This window comes from Caretta caretta, chromosome 24, assembly GCF_965140235.1.
Source record: "Caretta caretta isolate rCarCar2 chromosome 24, rCarCar1.hap1, whole genome shotgun sequence".
Lineage (NCBI taxonomy): Eukaryota > Metazoa > Chordata > Testudines > Cheloniidae > Caretta > Caretta caretta.
Genome location: NC_134229.1, coordinates 14,314,999 through 14,337,499, shown reverse-complemented (window position 1 = coordinate 14,337,499; position 22,501 = coordinate 14,314,999). Strand labels below are relative to the sequence as shown.

The 22,501-nt window shown below is 52.6% G+C and overlaps 1 protein-coding gene across 1 annotated transcript in view; it reads left to right on the top strand.

The window, feature by feature from the left end:
• LOC125626110 (uncharacterized) overlaps positions 1-22,501 on the top strand; it is a 143,453-nt gene that overhangs the window by 65,466 nt on the left and 55,486 nt on the right. The window contains exons 25-40 of the mRNA XM_075123029.1: positions 201-774; positions 2,528-3,126; positions 5,287-5,854; positions 6,603-7,192; positions 7,616-8,189; positions 9,111-9,310; positions 9,708-9,849; positions 10,420-10,751; positions 12,060-12,642; positions 14,007-14,605; positions 16,456-17,017; positions 18,006-18,595; positions 19,025-19,598; positions 20,520-20,719; positions 21,117-21,258; positions 21,827-22,158. Of these exons, the coding sequence (XP_074979130.1) occupies positions 201-774; positions 2,528-3,126; positions 5,287-5,854; positions 6,603-7,192; positions 7,616-8,189; positions 9,111-9,310; positions 9,708-9,849; positions 10,420-10,751; positions 12,060-12,642; positions 14,007-14,605; positions 16,456-17,017; positions 18,006-18,595; positions 19,025-19,598; positions 20,520-20,719; positions 21,117-21,258; positions 21,827-22,158 (7,161 nt within the window). The remainder of the gene's footprint in view (positions 1-200; positions 775-2,527; positions 3,127-5,286; positions 5,855-6,602; positions 7,193-7,615; positions 8,190-9,110; positions 9,311-9,707; positions 9,850-10,419; positions 10,752-12,059; positions 12,643-14,006; positions 14,606-16,455; positions 17,018-18,005; positions 18,596-19,024; positions 19,599-20,519; positions 20,720-21,116; positions 21,259-21,826; positions 22,159-22,501) is intronic.

The window sequence follows — 22,501 nt, the reverse complement described above, 5'->3', positions numbered from 1 at the left end:
AGGATGACTTGGGTATGTAGCTACATTGCAATTAATGGAAGTTGTGTGGCTAAATCCCTTAGCTAGCCTTGCAAATCTCAACATATCATTATTTATTATATGTATGCACTGGCACATAGTAGCCTCAGTCCCTCACTGTGCCAGATTCCTTTGGGTAATGCACCCAAAACAATGACCGTTTCTTGTGGTTCAATTTCCAGGTGAATGACCAGCGCTCCCGCCTCCCCATCTCTGTTCTCGAGGGGCAGCTGAGGGTGTATCAGAGTGGGGGCTCTGTGGTCATCGAGACTGACTTCTCCCTGAGGGTCTCCTACAACTGGGGCAGCTCCCTGGTGGTGAAGATCCCCAGCAGCTTCTGGGAGAGCATGTGCGGCCTGTGTGGCAACTACAACGGGGATGCCAGGGATGACTTTGCCACCCCGGCTGGGGCACTGGCTGCCAACCCCGTGGAGTTCGGGAAGAGCTGGAAGGTGGAGGATGGGGACAGGTTCTGCTGGGATGACTGCCATGGGGAGTGCAAGAGCTGCTCCCCAGAGCTGGTCGGCAGGTACAAAGCTGAGCCCTTCTGCGGCTGGATCACCAAAAAGTTGAGTGGCCCCTTCAGCCGCTGCCACTCCGTGATCGACCCCAAAATCTACCTGGACAACTGTGTCTACGACCTGTGCATGAACGATGGCCTCAAGGAGATGCTGTGCCAGGCACTGACAAGCTATGCCGATGCTTGCCGGAGAGAGGGCGTGGCCATCTCTGACTGGAGGACACCCACGGGGTGCTGTGAGTATACCCAGGGTGACAAAGAGATCATAGAATCATAGAAGATTAGGTTGGGAGAGACCTCAAGAGGTCATCTAGTCCAACCCCCTGCTCAAAGCCAGACCAACACCAACTAAATCATCCCAGCCAGATGCTGGCTCATGAGCGAAAGGCAGCAGGTTTTAGTATCAGAGTTTGAAGTCAATGGCGAAATGTGAATGGGAACAGGTCCTCAAGAGGCCTAAAGAGATTTGTAGAACTTAGTGTAAATATCATGAAGAAAAGGAGTACTTGTGGCACCTTAGAGACTAACAAATTTATTTCTCTAAGTCTCTAAGGTGCCACAATTACTCCTTTTCTTTTTGCAAATACAGACTAAAACAGCTGCTACTCTGAAACCTGTAAATATCATGGAGGCTCTGAGATATCATGGATGTGATAGGACTGCACAGATAGATGTTTAAGTGCCTTTGGAACATCACAATGAGACCCGATCTCTCTGTATCAAACCTCAGTGGTCCCCTGTTGGCTTCTGTTGAATAGCTCTGTCTTCTTTTAACACTTGTGCTGTTTGTTAGGCACCTATAAACTAACAATAATGAGACTGTTTCTTCCCTGGTGGAAATCGGCATGACTTCTTTGACTCTAGCAGAGGTTCTGGCCAGAAATTTCTGACTAGAAATATTTGCCAGCACAAGACTGGCAGTTAGGGTTCTGATTCCTTGTGACAGTTTTATACTAGCAAACAACCCTAATGTAGACACAATTATACCGGCAACCATAGGAACACAGTACTGGAAGGGACCTCCTGGGTCATTGCATCCAATCCCTCCAGTTGCAGTCATCCTATCATACAGTCCCATTCAGAATTTTGTCAGCTCCATCTTCAAATCAGTGAAGTTCTTTACTCAACTGCTCCTATTGCAAATCTGTTTTCGTGACTCATGGCCAGTTTAGCCTCCCTTGTTCTTGTTCCAATGTTTTCCTTCTTGTTTAAACATCTCCTTTCCTTCCTTGGTGTTCCCCTCGATGTATTTATGGAGAGTAATCACATCCCCTTCTTTGCTAGGTTAAATAAGCAAAGCTCTTTTAGTCTACTCTCTTAAAATAGGCCCTCCATTCCCCATATCATCCTACTTGCCCTTCTCTGCATCCACTCCACTCTGATATGATCTTTCTTCAACATGGGTAACCAGAGCAGGACACACCGAAGTCCTTTTGCCACATTGCTTAATTCATTCGGGGAAATGGTATGAGCTATATCAGCATAAGGACTCTTTTGCTGGTATAAGTTCTATCCTCACTGGGGAAGTTTGCTGGTATTGCTATACCAGCATACCCTTTCTCGTGTAGACTAGGGATAAGTGGTGGACGAAATAACCCTCTCAGAAGGTCTGAGGTGAGGAAGTGGGTAGGAGAAATGTTCATGGTAGTCCCAGTGGGTATGTCTAACAGTAATGGCACAAGATGGAGCAAGGAAAAATATATAAGGAAAAAATGTCCTAATGGTGAGGTCTATCAGCCTACTGACGTAGGATGGGTGGGAGCCTCATTGCTTCAGTCATTTAAAGCTAGACTGACAAAGCACTGAAGGTGATGGGGGCGGTGACATCTCTAGTTCTTTGGGTCAGAGCTCACTGTAGGTTCAGGAGTATCATTAGGGGCTGCTATGATGCAGAATTTCCAGCTGGGCCCCCTCAGACCTGTGCCAAACTGTTTAATGCTACAGGGGAGTGATATTCCCAGTGACCTCAGTGTCCTGTCCTTTTGACAGCTCTGCCCTGCCCGGTGAATAGCCAGTATAAGGCTTGCGGCTCTGCATGTCCTGCCACCTGCAATGATCGAGTGACCCCTAACAACTGCTCCTTGCCCTGCGTGGAGACCTGCCAGTGCAATGAGGGCTTCGTGCTGGACGCTGGGAAATGCATCCCCAAGGCTAGCTGCGGATGTGAGTTCCAGGGGCGTCTGTATGATCTTGGAGAGCAATTCTGGGGAGACAGCGCCTGCACCAGACGCTGCCTTTGTGAACCGCAAACCAGGCAAGTGAGCTGTCAGGCCACTGGATGCAGGACTGGGGAGCAGTGCCGGGTGGAGAATGGCATCCAGAACTGCTACCCCGTCAGCTATGGAACCTGCTCAGCTTCGGGGGACCCTCACTACATCAGCTTTGACAGGAAGAAGTTTGACTTCCAGGGCACCTGCCTGTATCAGTTCGCCGGGCTGTGCAACAACAGCCAGGACCTGGTGGATTTCCAGGTCCTAGTTCAGAATGACCATCGGGGCAGCCAAGTCGTGTCCTTCACCAAAGTTGTGCAGGTCAAAGTCTATGAGGTCGATATTGTGATCAGCAGGGAAAACCCTGGCAGAGTCGTGGTGAGTGTATCGAACCTTTCTACCCTTTCCTGGTCAGTCATCAGACCTGTCTTCCTTTGCCATGTTCAGTCACCGAACCTTCTTTCTTTCCTGTGGTCAGCCATCATTCTTTTCTTCTTTCCTGAGTTCGCTCATTTTACCTTTTCTTTTTCTTTTACCTTTTCTTTTATCAATTACTCTGTGATTAGGTGTTTAATTGAACCACATTTCCAGCACACTTAGGCAGTTGTCTTAATACAGTGAAAATTCTGAGGGATAGCTGGACTTTAGCTGGCTGACAGTTTTCATACAAAACCTTTTTTGGTAAAAAAGAAAATGCAGGTTCCACGACACCAAAATATTTGGCAAATTTGTGTTGGTTTCACCACATTGTTTCAATTAGAAAGAAACCCTAAAAAAGCCAAACCCAAATCCAAAACAATCAAACGTTCCATTTTGACATTTAAAAAAAAAATCGGTTTGAAACCACTTTAATTTCAAATTTTCTTCTAATTTTATTCTCAAAACTATTCAAAACTCAAAAAATGCTCAATATTCAACACAATATTTATGCACAACATTTTGTTTTAGGTCCAATGAAAAGTTTAGTTTCACCCAAGATATATGTACACACACACAATTGCCACACACACACACACACACACACAATTGCCAGCAATCTGAAAAACCCATTATTCAGCAACCTCTAATTTGGAGCTGCCTGGAATTGCATCCACATCTGCTTGTGCCTCTCTCTCTGTTTCCCCAGCTCAGATGTAATTTCATGTAGATAAACAGCCGAACCTTATTTTCCGCTTTGCTGCTCTACAAATAAGGCCTTCTCCGTGCACGTCTGCATGGCAAGCGGAGCCGAGTGAAATGTGGACTGCGAACCTCACAGGGAGTTTAGACATTTCCAAATTTTGTTTTCGTCCCAAAATGCGGTAAAAAATTGAAATGTGGAAATATTACATTTTAATATGTTCAAGTGAAGAAAACATTTCAAGCTGCTCAAACAGAAATCTTCTGATCCAGCTTCTTGAGCCACATTTCAAGATTAAATCATATTTCCCATCGCCTGATAGGAGCTGCAGTTCCTGACACCATTTTCTCCTGGGGGACTATATCCCCCATAGTACAACCAGAGTCACGTGATCTCCTCACTGTATTTTCCACTGAATGCATCCGATGAAGTGAGCTGTAGCTCACGAAAGCTTATGCTCAAATAAATTGGTTAGTCTCTAAGGTGCCACTAGTCCTCCTTTTCTTTATGTGATACCTATGATGCTCCAAGCAGTAGAAATCTATTATAGGGAGCTGTAGTCCTCCACAGAGTCCAGCCCACAGTGACAAGAGGACTGGAACTACAACTCCCATAAGGCAATGTGCCATAGGGAAAAAACGCTTAATTTCTTTTTAACTGATTCAAAATGAAACGTTGTGGGTCAGCTAAGAAAATGAAATATTACAGATCAGGTCAAATTGACCCAAAGTAAATATTTCATTTTGATTTTTCTGTCAGGAAAATAGAAAATTTCCAGCAAAATCAAAATTTTCTGCTAGTAAATTTCAAATTTTCAGAAATTGCATTTTCTGCTGCAAAATTCACTCTGATGGAGAATCCCAACCAGCTCTAAATGCAAGTTATTTCTCCCCAGATTCACTAGTTTGCTTCCGTTTTTGTGTTCATTTGTCACTCTTTGTATGTATTTTCTCTTTTTGCGTTTACTGGCCATAATTTTCTTTCTTTCTTTGGCATTTTATCATTGTACTACTATCTCTTATTCTTCTGTCTCCAGTCATCGGTCATTACGCACTGTGTTTCATTTGGGAGGTTTGTACTGGCAATTTGAATCAGTCACTCTGAAGAAAAAATGGTGCGATTTTTTTAAGACTCAAAAACTTTCCCAAATTGAAAAGTTTTGGTTTTCGAATCAATAAAATTTCATTTTCAAAAACTATTTAACCTGCAAATGGGAAACGGAAACGTAGTTTAAAAACATTTTTAAAAAAGGAAAATAAAAAATGAACAGAATGAAAATGAATTCAAAATTCACCATTTGGGTTTTGTTTTCAACCAGCTGTACCTGGAAAGTTCTTTAGAGGGGCAGGGTTCTGCAGGTTCAAAGGTGCTTGCTCAGTGTCAGACCATTCTCACTGATCCCTTGGCATTGATCCCAGGTGAACAACGTGCTGATCAACCTACCATATAGCACCAACGACAGCAAGATCTCCATATACCGGAGGGGGAAGGAAGCCGCGATCCAGACTGACTTCGGTCTCACCGTCACCTTTGACTGGCAGGGCCGGATCACTGTCACAGCTCCAAGCACCTATGCTGGAGCCGTGTGCGGTCTCTGTGGGAACTTCAACGGGGACAAGGGAGATGAGTTGACCATGAGGGGCGGCACATTGGCCCCAAACCCAACGGCCTTTGGGCAGAGCTGGAAGGTGAAGGATATCCCCGGCTGTGTGGAGGTTGCCAAGGACGAGTGCTCAGATCTTGAAGCTGTTGAGAGACGCCAACGAGGAATGAATGGGGAGTGCGGGATCCTCCTAGACAAGAGTGGCCCCTTCCGAGAGTGTCACAGCAAAGTCGACCCCGAGGACTACTTCCAAGACTGCGTGTACGACTATTGCTTCTTCAAAGGCCAACAAGCTGTGATATGCCAGCTTATCACTAGCTATGCTGCAGCCTGCCAGGCCGCCGGGGTGACTATATATGCCTGGAGGACCAACTCCTTCTGCAGTAAGTGGAAGCAGCTTGGGACTGTCTTCTGTGATGAAAGTTAATGCACGAGGGAAAGAAAACAGGGTCTTTGCTCAAGGGCAAGACAAGTTGGTTGGTGTTCAGGGAAGGGGATATGAGCTGTTTCTGCCCTAGCAGGTGCGGGCTCTGATCTAGCCCCAGGGTGGGGGGACTGGCCAGCTCAGGGTGGACATGGGAGAGGATATGGGGCTTTTCCCCTCTAGGGGGCACCAGCTCTGATCTGATCCCAAGACAGGGGAACGGACTGGCTCACAGGCAGGGAAATGGAATTTGGGGCCTGTCCCCTAGAGGGTGCGAATTCCAATCCAGGCCCTGCCTGGGGGCGAGAAGTTGACTCAGTGTGGGTTGTCCAGGGAATGGGATATAGGGCCTGTATTTCACGAGCATGTGAATCTTATGCAGGTCCTTATTGTACGAATGAGCCTGTCACAGAGCTCATGGTAATAACTGGAGGTAAATATACCTGAGCTGCCAGTGTTAGAAAAGGTCAAGAGCTGAACGGGCCATGGAGACTGAACTCTTCTCTCTCAAGGGGTCCTGCAACGACATATTGGCAAGGCACAGTATGAAGGAATTTTGCTCAGCAGCTTCCTATACTGCACCCACCAGACTCCATTCTCCAGGGCTGTCATCAGGCTCCCTTCCTCAGCCCTTACATAGTTACATAGTTCAGAATCCATCTAGTTTTCTTTTTTGGGATGCTAAAGTCTTGTTGTTTCAATGGCAGGTCTCTCCTGTGCCCAAAACAGCCACTACGAGGTCTGCGCCCAGGGCTGCCAGTCTACCTGCAGCAGCCTCTATGCCCCAGTTCAGTGCTCTACCCAGTGCTGGGAAGGCTGCGTGTGCGATGAGGGCTTTGTGCTCAGCGGTGATGAGTGTGTCCCTATATCCCAGTGTGGCTGTGTATACCTGGGATTTTATTATAAGGCTGGGGAGACCTTCCACCCAACGTGCCAGGAGCAGTGTGTGTGCCAGGCCAGCGGAGATGTGGTGTGTAAGGGGTTGTCCTGCCGCCCTAATGAGGAGTGCAAGCTGGTGAATGGTATCCGGAAATGCCACCCTGTCGGATCCGCAACGTGTTCTGCTGCCGGAGACCCCCACTACCTCTCCTTCGACGGAGTTGCCTTCGATTTCCAAGGCACCTGCACCTACATCCTGGCCAAGACCTGCGCTGACGCCGGGAACCTGACATCCTTCTCCGTGAAGGTGGAGAACAAGCCCTGGGGCAACGGGAAGGTGTCTGTCACCAAGCTGGTGTCCGTGGAGGTCTACGGGCTCACGCTTACCCTGCTGCAGAACAGGAAGGGGCTCGTCATGGTAAGTCCTGCTCAAGATGTTCCTGCAATGGGGCAGCCCCACTGATGTGGCAATGCAAGGGGCACTTGTCTCCTGGGTCACTCATTAGGAGTGCACAGGCAGGAGGGGTCAGACATTCAGGTTCTGATCCTGACCTTACTGGCACCAGTGCCAGTCTAGAGGCATCCCACTGAAGAAAGCAGAATCGCTCTGGATTTTCTCTGGGACAAGTGAGATCATCATCCAGCCCTCAGCATATTACGCTCAGTGGATGATTGCAGAGTAAGCCCAGGGATCTGAGATCAGAAATGGCCATAATTTCATTGAGTTCAGTGGAGTCACAACAGATTTGCCAAGCTGTCATCGAGACCCTATCTTGTGCCCATAGCCCACCCCAACAACATCCACTGCCCCGGCTCACAGGGAATACTCTGTGTCTTCCAGGTGGACGGGGTGTCCCACAACCTGCCTGTGATCGTGGCCGATGGGCAGCTCCGAGCGTATCAGCACGGCAGGAACGTCCTTGTGCAAACTGACTTCGGCCTCACCGTGAGCTACGACCTGGTTTACCAGGCCAGAGTCACTGTCCCAGGGAACTACCAGGGCCAGACGTGCGGCCTGTGCGGGAACTACAATGGTCGTCGGGACGACGAGTTCCTGCTCCCCGACGGCAGCGCGGCCCCTAACGTGGCAGCCTTTGGTTCCGCCTGGAAAGTCCCGATCCCGGGGGTGGCCTGTGACGACGGATGCGCCGGGAACAGCTGCCCGGTCTGCAAGGAGAAGAAGAAGGAGTTCTTCAAACAGCGCAACTACTGCGGGCTGCTCACGGCCCCCGACGGCCCCTTCGCCTCCTGCCACGGCACGGTCAGCCCCAGCGTGTATTTCTACAACTGCCTGTATGATGTGTGCTTGGGCAACGGGGACCCCCAGGTCCTGTGCCAGAGCGTCCACAGCTACGTGACGGCCTGCCAAGAGGCCGGGGCCCCTGTCCAGCCCTGGAGGAGCGCCTCCTTCTGCCGTAAGTGCCGCGATGCTGGTGTAGCAGAAGGGCCTATCCCACTCGCTCCCCTCCCGCTGGGGGGCGGGGAGAGCGATTCTAGGTATCTCATTCCAGGCCTCTGGGCTTCTTGAGAGACTCCTTTGGGTGGGAACCAACAAGGTCATATTCCCTTATAAAGGTGACCTGGTCCTCTCGTCCCTGTCAGATTCTCCTCTCCTTCATGTCTGTCCCTCTGAGCCTGAGGTGGGCAAACTACAACCCGTGGGCCACACCCGGCCCACTGGACCCTCCTGCCCGGCCCCTGAGCTCCTGGCCCGGGAGGCTTGCCCGGCGCCATGCTCTGGGAGGCAGGGCGGTGAGCTCCTGGGGCAGCGTAGCTGCGGAGCCCGGCCTGACCCGGTCTCTGTGCTGCGCTGTGTGTGGCTGGCTCCAGCCGGGCTGCGCTGTGTGTGGCTGTAGCACCGGCAGCCAGGCAGCGTGGTAAGGGGGCAGGGAGCCGGGGGGTTGGATAGTGGGAGGGGAGTTTGAGGTGGTGGTCGGGGGTCGCAGTGCGGATAGGGGTCGGGGCGGTCAGAAGGCGGGGAACAGGGGGGTTGAATGGGTGCAGGGGTCTCTGGGGGAGGAAGTCATGAAGGAGAGGGGGTTGGATGGGGCGGCAGGAGTCAGTCAGGGACGGGGGATCTGGGGACAGTCAGGGGACAGGAAGAAGGGGTGGTTGGATGGGGCAGGAGTCCAGGGTGGGAGGGGGCTGTCAGGGGACCAGAAGCAGGGGGGCGTGGATAGCGGGTGGCGGCCGGGCCACGCCCCCCTCCCCTAACCAGCCCTCCATACAATTTCCAAAACCCGATGCCGCCCTCAGGCCAAAAAGTTTGCCCGCCCCTGCTCTAAGTTGTGGGCTGAGATCTCTCCAGCCATCAGTTGCTTCTTTCTCTGCCTTAGCTCTGCGCTGCCCGGCCAACAGTCACTACGAGGTGTGCGCCGACCTCTGCACCACCACCTGTGCCAGGATCACCGACGCCAGGAAGTGCCCAGACACCTGCGCCGAAGGCTGCCAGTGCGACGATGGCTTCCTCTTCGATGGCCAGGGCTGCGTGGCTCTGCAGAGCTGTGGCTGCTTCAAGAAGGGGATATATTACCAGGTACCGCCCCCTGCTGGGGTGTTAACTCCTATCCAGTCACGTCCTTCACGCCCTGCTCTCATCAGCCATGTTGGATCAGACCATTGTCGGTTGCCAATGGCAATACATGAATCTCTGTTGAAAGGCACTAATGGCACAATCCTGGTTCCATGAACCGTGTCTCTGGCAGGGCGGTGGAGTCTAGTGGTTAGAGCAGGGAGCTGGAAGTCAGGACTCCTCGGTTCTCTCCCCAGCTCCGGGAAGGCAGTCGTGCCAAGTGGAGTAGAGCGGCTGCGGACTGGGAGATAAGACACTCGGTTCTAGTCCCAGATATGGCCTCCCTGTAAATGAACATCTCCGCACTGAAAAACTACCGTTCCCCGGGCTACATTGTGTTCTTTGCCCTTTTTTCAAACAGCCTAATGAGACGGTTCTGACCAACAAGTGCCAGCAAAGCTGCACCTGCACTCCTGCCCAAGGGGTGACCTGCGAAGCCCACAGCTGCACCAGGGATGAAACCTGTCAGATCAGAGATGGAGTCATGCAATGCATCAACAGAGGTGAAAGAGAGTGCAAGAGTTAAACAAGAAGAGAGGTGGACGTAGAGATAGAGAGTCCTTAGAGCAGACTCAGTGGAGTCAGGACAGCCGAGGAGCTGGCGCAGAGTAGAGTTTCCATCCTTAGATCTAGGAAGCGAGTGGGGACTAGTGGTTAGAGCAGGGGGGTTTGTGAGCCTGGACTCCTGGGTTCTATTCACAGCTCTGGGAGGGGTGGGGGCAGGTTACATGGTGGGTTCTCTGGGTTGGAGCCGATGGGCTGGGAGGCAGGCTATGTCAAATCAAGTCATTGATTCTCTCCTGGGCTTTGGACCAGGCACTTGACTGTCAAGAGGTAAAGAAAAGTATCCTCTGGGCCTGCCGCTTTGGTCAAAGGTTGAGGTCCTTACTTGACCTATTTACTTAATCCCTACTCAGGCAGAGCTTTTACAGGAAACCATCTCCCGTTGACTCCTCTCTGGTTGGCCCCTCTTCCGAATGGCTTTGGGTGGGTAACTGGGCCTGTGCTGAACCGAGCTCCCCTGCCCCCCTAGCCCTCACTCTCACGGATTGCTGGGATTTCTCTCCTTTCAGATCCCTGCAAAGTCCTGACATGTCGGGCCAAGGAGACGTGCAAGGTCCAGAACGGCCGTGCGATGTGCGTTCCCAACTTCATTGGAACCTGCTGGGGCTGGGGGGACCCGCACTATCACACCTTCGACGGGCTGAACTTCAACTTCCAGGGCACCTGCACCTACACCCTGGCCAAGTACTGCGGGAGCGACAACACCCTGGTGCCCTTCACCATCGATGAGAAGAACGACAACAGGGGAGGCAACCAGGCTGTCTCCTACGTGCGCCTGACCAACATCTACGTCTATGGCTACAACATCTCCATCTACAAGAAGGAAGTTGGGAAAATCAGAGTGAGTACAAAAGTGCAAAAATGATTGGAGAGCTTGCATTTGGAATAAAAATATCTCCCTATGGGTACATCCATACCCATACACATCTACCTATCCATCCATCCATCCGCATACCCATCTGTCTATATCTCTGTCTATCCTTCCCCATACATATGCATCCATCTTACCATCCAGGCCAAGACAAATCTGTCAATCCATCTGTCAGGATACACATCTATCCGTCCCTCTGTTTGTCCCCATATAGATCTCTCTTTCTCTCCACCCAGCCCATACACATCAATGCGTTTCTCAATCTATCACCATACACATCTGCTTTTTCTCCATCGATCTATCCAACCATCCCCATACACAGCTATCTATCTCTCTGTGCTGGTTGAAGACCAATTTTCTTTTGGAAAATGTCAACATCTCTTTTCTTCCATTCATACAAATGGGCCAGTACTTTTGTTTGTTTCTTTTTCAAGAATTTCTGCTGAATCAGGTCCTTTGTTTTGAAATAGGTATTTTTTTTAAAAAAAAGAAATGATATTTAGAAATTTTAAAATAGAAATTTTTCCAGATTATCAGAAAGAAAATCCCCTTTTTGTGATCTCCAAGTGGCCATGAAAAGAAACAAGATCGAAAATGACAACATTCCAAAAGAAGAACAGAATAAGCGAGAAATGAACCGATTTAAAATTATCTGCTCCGGGCCCCTGGGCCCTCCCAATTCACCTGGGCAATCTTGCCTCCATGGACCACATAGGATCCCCCAGTCAGCCTAGGTCCCCCAGAACTCTTGTTCTACCAGTCTCCCCATGTCGCGGGATCCCTCCAGGCCGCACAGGCTAAACAGTTCCTGTCTTCCTTCTACAACTCTCTCGCTCTCTCTCTCTAGCTCTTTGGTTTTGTACTGCCGCCCATCACCATAGGAGCCAACCATCCTCTACATAACATGTACTGACCAGAGTAAAGTCTCTGCTCCAATCCATGGAGCTTCTGGCTTTTCTCCTCTTTTTGGGGTAGAAAAATCTCCACTTGCAGTAGGATTTTGTGGTGAGTTGGGTGGGTTTCAAGCTGTGAATATCATTGCTTCGTTCTTGTCGGGAAGCTTTATTAAAGGGGAGTCCGGGTCACACTCTGGATTTATCTAATCTGCACTGGGAATTCATTCCACAGCCAGATCCCCTGGACAGAGAACATTTGATCTCTGAGGACTCAAGTGCTTAATTGGGGCTTTCTAATCTTTCTTGTCCCAGAGGAGCAGAACTCTTGGAAGAGGTGAGATGAAAAGAGAAATAACCGTTGGTTCTTTCCTCTTATCTCTAGATCAATGACGTGACCACCAGCTTGCCGGTGACCCTGGAAGACGGTAAAATCAAGCTCTACCAGAGCGGTCTCAGTGCTATCCTGCGGACAGACTTTGGTCTGCAGGTGTCGTATGACTGGAATTGGCACCTGATCATCACCCTCCCCAGCAGCTATTATGGGGCCATGGGCGGCCTTTGTGGGAACTTCAACCAAAAGCGTGGAGATGACATGACGTCACCCAACGGCACCCGAGTCTCTTCCATCGTGGAGTGGGCCAGGAGCTGGAAAGTCAAAGACAGGGACCCCTTCTGCTGGGATGATTGCAAAGGGACATGCCCGACGTGCGATAAGAGCAAGCAGAAGATCTACGGGGGCGACGAATATTGTGGTTTGATCAGCAAAAGACCAGGAGGGCCCTTCAGAGAGTGTCACTCCAAAGTGAGCCCCCAGGACATTTTTGACAGCTGCATCTACGACGTGTGTCTGAACGGGGGAGCCAAGAACATCCTGTGCCAGGCGCTGGAGGCCTATGCAGCCATCTGCAAGAAACAGGGCATCACCGTCTATGACTGGAGGACACCGTCCGGCTGCGGTGAGCTCGGTGGTTTGTTTTTTTTATTGACAAAAGCAGCAATTAGACTAGAGTTACTGTGCTGCTTGAGGAGATGGCCAGTGGGCGGAGTGTCAGGGCAGACACCAGGCCTAGATCCTGCACCTTGGCAACTAGACACCATGGGGATGTGGGCTTGAGAAGCCCCTATAAGAGACTAGCTAGATTGAGAATCGATGGACACATGGTTTTCATAGATTGGGTTAGATGAGAGAAAGGAAGAGTCTCCAAATATTGTTAGGAGGATGGATTAGATGAATAGGGAGATTAAACAGGTTTAATAGATTGGTAGATGGATTAGATGGATTGGGTGATTAAATAGATTCACTGGAGGATACGTGGATAAAATGGATGGAGAGATTAAATGGGTGTAATAGACGGGTAGGTGGGTTCGATGGATAGAGAGATAAAGAGATTTAATGGATGGATAAATGGATTAGGTGCACGGGGAGATAAAGTCAATTAGAGGTAAAGATTGGTCGATTGGATGCTGAGCCAGAGGGACGGCTGGCTAAACGGGGGGGAGGGATAGCTCAGTGGTTTGAGCATTGGCCTGCTAAACCCTGGGTTGTGAGTTCAATCCTTGAGGGGGCCATTTCGGGGGCAAAACTTGGGGGATTGGTCCTGCTTTGAGCAGGGGGTTGGATTAGATGACCTCCTGAGGTTCCTTCCAAGCTTGATATTCTATGATTCCATGATTAGGTTCTAGATTAAACAGATATAGATACTCCTGGATGTACACGTCAATTAGATGGAGGCAACGACAAAGATTTATTACAATCTAATGTAAAGAAAATCTCACTTCCGCACTTCAAAGAAGGGGTGTTCAGCAATGTGTAAGAGGGATGTAAGTGAAGAATAGAAAAGCGGGATGGATTTGGTGGGTGAAGTGTCTGGAAGAGAGGGATGGATCAGAAAGCGATGGAAAGATGGACCCATCCGAAATACTACCTGAAAATACAGGGTCCCAACCCAGTAGGATCTCCTGAGTCTTTCCACTTCCGCGGGACGTGTGCTGAGTCTGAGGTCATCTGGCGTGGGCGGGGCTCCAGAGGAGGCCTTGACAAGTGAGGTCTCATCTGCTCTGGGTGCACTTTGCAGATTTTCTTGGATTTTCTATACAAAGAGAGCATTTCCCTGCTCTCCCAGCTAGCAAACTCCTTTTGCCCAACGGGGTTGTTCCCTGTGCTGTACTCCAGAGGTGGCCTTAGTGTGGCTGCTTGTACATCGGGCCTGTGATATAGAGGATGCCGATTGCACATTAGAATTTCTCTCTAGCTCTTGCTGCATGTAAGCAGGTGTTTTTAGTTCATTTCCTGTGATGTTAAATCTCCCCCTCTCTGACCCCCTCCCAGTCCTGCCCTGCCCTGAGAACAGCCACTACGAGGCCTGTGGGAACGCCTGCCCGGCCAGCTGCTCCGACCAAACCGCCAACTCCTCCTGCCTGGAGCCCTGCGTGGAGACCTGCCAGTGCGACAACGGTTACGTCCTGAGTGCCGGCCAGTGTGTCCCCGTGGAGAGCTGTGGCTGTGACTACAATGGCCGCTACTACAAACCCAACGAGGAGTTCTGGGCCGATGAGAACTGCCTCTCTCGGTGCAGATGTGATCCCAGCTTGGGCATGGTGCTTTGCCAGGAGACCGGCTGCAAGGCCAGCGAGAGATGCGCCGTGATCAACGGGGTCCGTGGCTGCTCCCCAATCAGCTACTCCACCTGCACGGCCTCCGGAGACCCTCACTACACCACCTTCGACGGGAAAAAGTACGATTTCATGGGCACCTGCATCTACCTTCTGGCTGGGGTCTGCTCCGAGGACCCCACGCTCACCCCATTCAACATCAAGGTGGAGAATAACAACCGCGGCAGCAAGGCCGTGTCCTACACCAAAGTGGTGACCTTGGAGGTCTACGGTAGAAACATCACTGTCAGCCAGCAATATCCCCGCAAGATCAAGGTAGGGACGGAGAGCCACAGGACTACAGTCAACAGGGTGCCCTTGTTGCCAAGAAGGCCAATGGCATTTTGGGATGTATAAGTAGGGGCATTGCCAGCAGATCAAGGGATGTGATCGTTCCCCTCTATTCGATATTGGTGAGGCCTCATCTGGAGTACTAGTGTCCAGTTTTGGGCCCCACACTAGAAGAAGGATGTGGAAAAATTGGAAAACGCCCAGCGGAGGGCAAGAAAAATGATTAGGGGACTGGAACACATGACTGATGAGGAGAGGCTGAGGGAACTGGGATTGTTTAGTCTGCGGAAGAGAAGAATGAGGGGGGATTTGAGAGCTGCTTTCAACTACCTGAAAGGGGGTTCCAAAGAGGATGGATCTAGACTGTTCTCAGTGGTAGCAGATGACAGAATGAGGAGTAATGGTCTCAAGTTGCAGTGAGGGAGGTTTAGGTTGGCTATTAGGAAAAACTTTTTCACTAGGAGTGTTGTGAAACACTGGAATGCGTTACCTCGGGAGGTGGTGGAATCTCCTTCCTTCGAAGATTTTAAGGTCAGGCTTGACAAAGCCCTGGCTGGGATGATTTAGTTGGGGATTGGTCCTGCTTTGAGCAGGGGCTCGGACTAGATGACCTCCTGAGGTCCCTTCCAACCCTGATATTCTATGATTCTATGACTTCTCGGGGAGCTGTGAGCAGGAACTCTTGCTGTTGATGATACATTACCCATTATTTCTCTCCCCGTTTCAGAAAGGAGACCTGCGTCCATTGTACACTGAGCTGGTGGTGGGTGTGTGGGAAGGAACTGAGTGCCTCTTTGTGAATATATAGGGCAGGATTTTCTCCTCTCCATCAGGGCCGTTTTGCCACTGTAACTGCTGTGCATTCAACTGACTCACTCATTTAGCTGGGGATCGGGTCCCATTCCCTCCACAGGAGCTATGGCCAATTCCCACCAGCTGGGGATCTGGCCCCATTGACTCCAGGGGAGTCAACACCCTAAAAGCTTCCTCCACTAAAGTACTTGATCCTGACTTCTGTTGCGCGAAGGCCCTTTCCAGGTATCTGACAGCAGAAAGTTGGGAGTCAACCGCATTTACACTGCCCAAGGGGTGTGAGAGAGTCTTAGGGCTGTTTCCAAATAAATTGCTAATGTGGCACAATGGACTTGCCGTAGCTGCGGCGCTTCAGTGAAGAGGCTGCCAATGCCAATGGCAGGAGTTCTCCCATTGGTGTAGGTAAGACACCTTCACAAGAGGCACTCGCTAGGTTGACAGGAGAATTCTCCCGTTGACCTGGCAACGTCTACACCAGGGGTCAGGTCAGTTTAACTGCGTGGGTCAGGGGTGTGGAGTTTTCACACCCCGGAGCGATAGTGATACTGCCCTAATTTACTAGTGTAGAGCAGGCCTTCGTGTAATTGGGAATTCAGACCATCCCCAAGACGTCTGTTCCAGATAGACAGGCTCTTTGTGAACCTGTCCTGCAAAGCTGCTCTCATCGCTAGACCCCACTCCCTGACCAGAGCTGGGGTTAGAACCCAAGAGTCCTAGCTCCCAGCCGCCGCGCTCCAACCACTGCCCTCCCAGAGTTGAGGATAGGAGCCAGGAATCCTGATTCCCATCCCCCTCTGCTGTAACCCACCACATCTCAATCCTCTCCCGGAACGGGGGATAGGACTCAGGAGTCCTGGCTCCCAGCCTCCCCTGCTCAAAGCTACTAGGCCCCACCCCATTTCTTCCCTTCCCTTCGCCACCCCTCCCTGAGCCAGGAATAAAACCCAGGAGTCCTGGGTCCCCACCTTCTGCCTGCAGTATTCATTCAAAATTAACCCCTGGCCCTGCCGCGTCTGTTCCAGGTGGACGGAGTCTTTGTGGCCCTGCCTTTCTACCATGAGGAGAAGCTACAGGCTTACGTCAGCGGAGCCCAAGTCCTCATCAAGACCGCCTTCGCGCTGAGGGTGACCTTCGACGGGAGCCTGGTCCGGGTCACTGTGCCCAACACCTACGCCAACGCCCTCTGCGGCCTGTGCGGTGACAACAACCAAACTGCCAGTGACGACCTGACCATGAGAGACGGGAGACGGGCAGCCAACGCCGTCCAGTTCGCAGAGAGCTGGAAGGTGGGGGAGGTCCCGGGCTGCTCAGACAGCTGCACCGGGAAGTGCCTGGTCTGCAGTGAGGCTCAGAGACAACCCTACAAGGGAGATCGGTACTGCGGGGTCATCACCAGAGGGGACGGACCGTTCAGAGAGTGCCACGGAGTCATCGACCCAGCCCCTTTCTTCGACGACTGCGTCTTTGACACCTGCCAGTACAAGGGTCTCCGGGATGCTCTCTGCAGTGCCATCAGCGCCTACGTGATGGCCTGCCAGGCCAGGGGCATCCGGATGGGGCAGTGGAGATCAGCCTCATTCTGCAGTGAGTGTCGCCTACTAGAATCTGCTTTAAGGACTGGCTAGTCTCCATGTGCAGCACCCTCTGCAGGGGGCTCAGAAGGGCTCAGCCGTGTGTCTCTGGCCTTACACACCTATCAGCTTGCAGTAGTGTTGCCAACCGTAAAGGTCACCTACTCAGCTTTGCTTTATCTTTGTGCTATAGCAATGTAATCCTGTCTCCTTGCTGGCACCTGTCTCCCAGGGGTTGGAAATACTTTGCCAACACTAGAATCATAGAATCATAGAATATCAGGGTTGGAAGGGACCTCAGGAGGTCATCTAGTCCAACCCACTAGTCGTCCTTCCCGTCAGGGTGCAGGAAAACGGACACCGAAAGAACTAAAGCAAGTAACTCAGAGTCACCCGAGAAGCCAGTGGCAGAAGCCAGGTATCCTGACTCCCAGTCCTCCATCACTAAACATTACACAGCAGCCCACTCCAGAATTTGGGACTCACCTTGCAACACGTCCCCTTGTCTGCAGCTCTTACCACTAGACCAAACGCCCCTCCAAGAGTCCGAAAGAAAACCCCGGAGTCCTGACTCCTTCCCAGCCCTTCTGGGACTAAGCTACTAGATCCTCATCCCTTCCCAGAGCTGGCAATAGAACCCAGAAAACCTGATTGCAAGCCCTCCAGCTCTGATTTGCTAGATCCCTTTGACTGCTCACAGCAAGGAATAGAACCCAGGAGCCCTGAGTGCTAATCTCCCCTGCTTTTAACCGCTAGACGCCACTGTCCCCCCAGAGCCAATGACAGAGCCTAGCAGTCCTGGCTCCCAGCCCTCCCTGCTCTAAGCCAGGGAACCCCACTTCCCACCCTGAACCATGACTAGAACCCAGGAGTTTTGGCTCCCAGTTCCCGCCAACAACACGATTGTAAGTGATACCTGCACATTTTCTTCTGGTGGTGCATTAATTTAAGAAGCTTTCTCTCACGGCCATCTGCACGTTCCCTCTGCCCCTCTCCTACAGGTCCCACCTGCCCCAGTAACTTCCACTACGAGCTCTGTGGGAGCGGCTGCCCTGCCACCTGCCACGGGCTCTCGGCGCCGGACGGCTGCGATGCCCCCTGTGCCGAAGGGTGTTTCTGCGACGCCGGGTTCCTCCTGAGCGGAGACCGGTGCGTCCCCGTCGTGCAGTGCGGCTGTGTGCACCAGGGCAGGTACTACAGGAAGGGAGAGGAGTTCTACGCCAGCGCCTCCTGCCGGGAGCGGTGTCGGTGCCAAGACAACGGGGTCGTCCAGTGTCAGGAGGCCTCCTGTGGAGCCAACGAGCAGTGCAAGGTGGCGGATGGCGTCCGGAAATGCCACCCTGTCGGATCTGCAACGTGTTCTGCTGCCGGAGACCCCCACTACCTCTCCTTCGACGGAGTTGCCTTCGATTTCCAAGGCACCTGCACCTACATCCTGGCCAAGACCTGTGCTGACGCCGGGAACCTGACATCCTTCTCCGTGAAGGTGGAGAACAAGCCCTGGGGCAATGGCAAGGTGTCTGTCACCAAGCTGGTGTCCGTGGAGGTCTACGGGCTCACGCTTACCCTGCTGCAGAACAGGAAGGGGCTCGTCATGGTAAGTCCTGCTCAAGATGTTCCTGCAATGGGGCAGCCCCACTGATGTGGCAATGCAAGGGGCACTTGTCTCCTGGGTCACTCATTAGGAGTGCACAGGCAGGAGGGGTCAGACATTCAGGTTCTGATCCTGACCTTACTGGCACCAGTGCCAGTCTAGAGGCATCCCACTGAAGAAAGCAGAATCGCTCTGGATTTTCTCTGGGACAAGTGAGATCATAATCCAGCCCTCAGCGTATTACGCTCAGTGGATGATTGCAGAGTAAGCCCAGGGATCTGAGATCAGAAATGGCCATAATTTCATTGAGTTCAGTGGAGTCACAACAGATTTGCCCAGGTGTCATCGAGACCCTATCTTGTGCCCATAGCCCACCCCAACAACATCCACTGCCCCGGCTCACAGGGAATACTCTGTGTCTTCCAGGTGGACGGGGTGTTCCACAACCTGCCTGTGATCGTGGCCGATGGGCAGCTCCGAGCGTATCAGCACGGCAGGAACGTCCTTGTGCAAACTGACTTCGGCCTCACCGTGAGCTACGACCTGGTTTACCAGGCCAGAGTCACTGTCCCGGGGAACTACCAGGGCCAGACGTGCGGCCTGTGCGGGAACTACAATGGTCGTCGGGACGACGAGTTCCTGCTCCCCGACGGCAGCGCGGCCCCTGACGTGGCAGCCTTTGGTTCCGCCTGGAAAGTCCCGATCCCGGGGGTGGCCTGTGACGACGGATGCGCCGGGAACAGCTGCCCGGTCTGCAAGGAGAAGAAGAAGGAGTTCTTCAAACAGCGCAACTACTGCGGGCTGCTCACGGCCCCCGACGGCCCCTTCGCCTCCTGCCACGGCACGGTCAGCCCCAGCGTGTATTTCAACAACTGCCTGTATGATGTGTGCTTGGGCAACGGGGACTCCCAGGTCCTGTGCCAGAGCGTCCACAGCTACGTGACGGCCTGCCAAGAGGCCGGGGCCCCTGTCCAGCCCTGGAGGAGCGCCTCCTTCTGCCGTAAGTGCCGCGATGCTGGTGTAGCAGAAGGGCCTATCCCACTCGCTCCCCTCCCGCTGGGGGGCGGGGAGAGCGATTCTAGGTATCTCATTCCAGGCCTCTGGGCTTCTTGAGAGACTCCTTTGGGTGGGAACCAACAAGGTCATATTCCCTTATAAAGGTGACCTGGTCCTCTCGTCCCTGTCAGATTCTCCTCTCCTTCATGTCTGTCCCTCTGAGCCTGAGGTGGGCAAACTACAACCCATGGGCCACACCCGGCCCACTGGACCCTCCTGCCCGGCCCCTGAGCTCCTGGCCCGGGAGGCTTGCCCGGCGCCATGCTCTGGGAGGCAGGGCGGTGAGCTCCTGGGGCAGCGTAGCTGCGGAGCCCGGCCTGACCCGGTCTCTGTGCTGCGCTGTGTGTGGCTGGCTCCAGCCGGGCTGCGCTGTGTGTGGCTGTAGCACCGGCAGCCAGGCAGCGTGGTAAGGGGGCAGGGAGCCGGGGGGTTGGATAGTGGGAGGGGAGTTTGAGGTGGTGGTCGGGGGTCGCAGTGCGGATAGGGGTCGGGGCGGTCAGAAGGCGGGGAACAGGGGGGTTGAATGGGTGCAGGGGTCTCTGGGGGAGGAAGTCATGAAGGAGAGGGGGTTGGATGGGGCGGCAGGAGTCAGTCAGGGACGGGGGATCTGGGGTCAGTCAGGGGACAGGAAGAAGGGGTGGTTGGATGGGGCAGGAGTCCAGGGTGGGAGGGGGCTGTCAGGGGACCAGAAGCAGGGGGGCGTGGATAGCGGGTGGCGGCCGGGCCACGCCCCCCTCCCCTAACCAGCCCTCCATACAATTTCCAAAACCCGATGCCGCCCTCAGGCCAAAAAGTTTGCCCGCCCCTGCTCTAAGTTGTGGGCTGAGATCTCTCCAGCCATCAGTTGCTTCTTTCTCTGCCTTAGCTCTGCGCTGCCCGGCCAACAGTCACTACGAGGTGTGCGCCGACCTCTGCACCACCACCTGTGCCAGGATCACCGACGCCAGGAAGTGCCCAGACACCTGCGCCGAAGGCTGCCAGTGCGACGATGGCTTCCTCTTCGATGGCCAGGGCTGCGTGGCTCTGCAGAGCTGTGGGTGCTTCAAGAAGGGGATATATTACCAGGTACCGCCCCCTGCTGGGGTGTTAACTCCTATCCAGTCACGTCCTTCACGCCCTGCTCTCATCAGCCATGTTGGATCAGACCATTGTCGGTTGCCAATGGCAATACATGAATCTCTGTTGAAAGGCACTAATGGCACAATCCTGGTTCCATGAACCGTGTCTCTGGCAGGGCGGTGGAGTCTAGTGGTTAGAGCAGGGAGCTGGAAGTCAGGACTCCTCGGTTCTCTCCCCAGCTCCGGGAAGGCAGTCGTGCCAAGTGGAGTAGAGCGGCTGCGGACTGGGAGATAAGACACTCGGTTCTAGTCCCAGATATGGCCTCCCTGTAAATGAACATCTCCGCACTGAAAAACTACCGTTCCCCGGGCTACATTGTGTTCTTTGCCCTTTTTTCAAACAGCCTAATGAGACGGTTCTGACCAACAAGTGCCAGCAAAGCTGCACCTGCACTCCTGCCCAAGGGGTGACCTGCGAAGCCCACAGCTGCACCAGGGATGAAACCTGTCAGATCAGAGATGGAGTCATGCAATGCATCAACAGAGGTGAAAGAGAGTGCAAGAGTTAAACAAGAAGAGAGGTGGACGTAGAGATAGAGTCCTTAGAGCAGACTCAGTGGAGTCAGGACAGCCGAGGAGCTGGCGCAGAGTAGAGTTTCCATCCTTAGATCTAGGAAGCGAGTGGGGACTAGTGGTTAGAGCAGGGGGGTTTGTGAGCCTGGACTCCTGGGTTCTATTCACAGCTCTGGGACGGGTGGGGGCAGGTTACATGGTGGGTTCTCTGGGTTGGAGCTGATGGGCTGGGAGGCAGGCTATGTCAAATCAAGTCATTGATTCTCTCCTGGGCTTTGGACCAGGCACTTGACTGTCAAGAGGTAAAGAAAAGTATCCTCTGGGCCTGCCGCTTTGGTCAAAGGTTGAGGTCCTTACTTGACCTATTTACTTAATCCCTACTCAGGCAGAGCTTTTACAGGAAACCATCTCCCGTTGACTCCTCTCTGGTTGGCCCCTCTTCCGAATGGCTTTGGGTGGGTAACTGGGCCTGTGCTGAACCGAGCTCCCCTGCCCCCCTAGCCCTCACTCTCACGGATTGCTGGGATTTCTCTCCTTTCAGATCCCTGCAAAGTCCTGACATGTCGGGCCAAGGAGACGTGCAAGGTCCAGAACGGCCGTGCGATGTGCGTTCCCAACTTCATTGGAACCTGCTGGGGCTGGGGGGACCCGCACTATCACACCTTCGACGGGCTGAACTTCAACTTCCAGGGCACCTGCACCTACACCCTGGCCAAGTACTGCGGGAGCGACAACACCCTGGTGCCCTTCACCATCGATGAGAAGAACGACAACAGGGGAGGCAACCAGGCTGTCTCCTACGTGCGCCTGACCAACATCTACGTCTATGGCTACAACATCTCCATCTACAAGAAGGAAGTTGGGAAAATCAGAGTGAGTACAAAAGTGCAAAAATGATTGGAGAGCTTGCATTTGGAATAAAAATATCTCCCTATGGGTACATCCATACCCATACACATCTACCTATCCATCCATCCATCCGCATACCCATCTGTCTATATCTCTGTCTATCCTTCCCCATACATATGCATCCATCTTACCATCCAGGCCAAGACAAATCTGTCAATCCATCTGTCAGGATACACATCTATCCGTCCCTCTGTTTGTCCCCATAAAGATCTCTCTTTCTCTCCACCCAGCCCATACACATCAATGCGTTTCTCAATCTATCACCATACACATCTGCTTTTTCTCCATCGATCTATCCAACCATCCC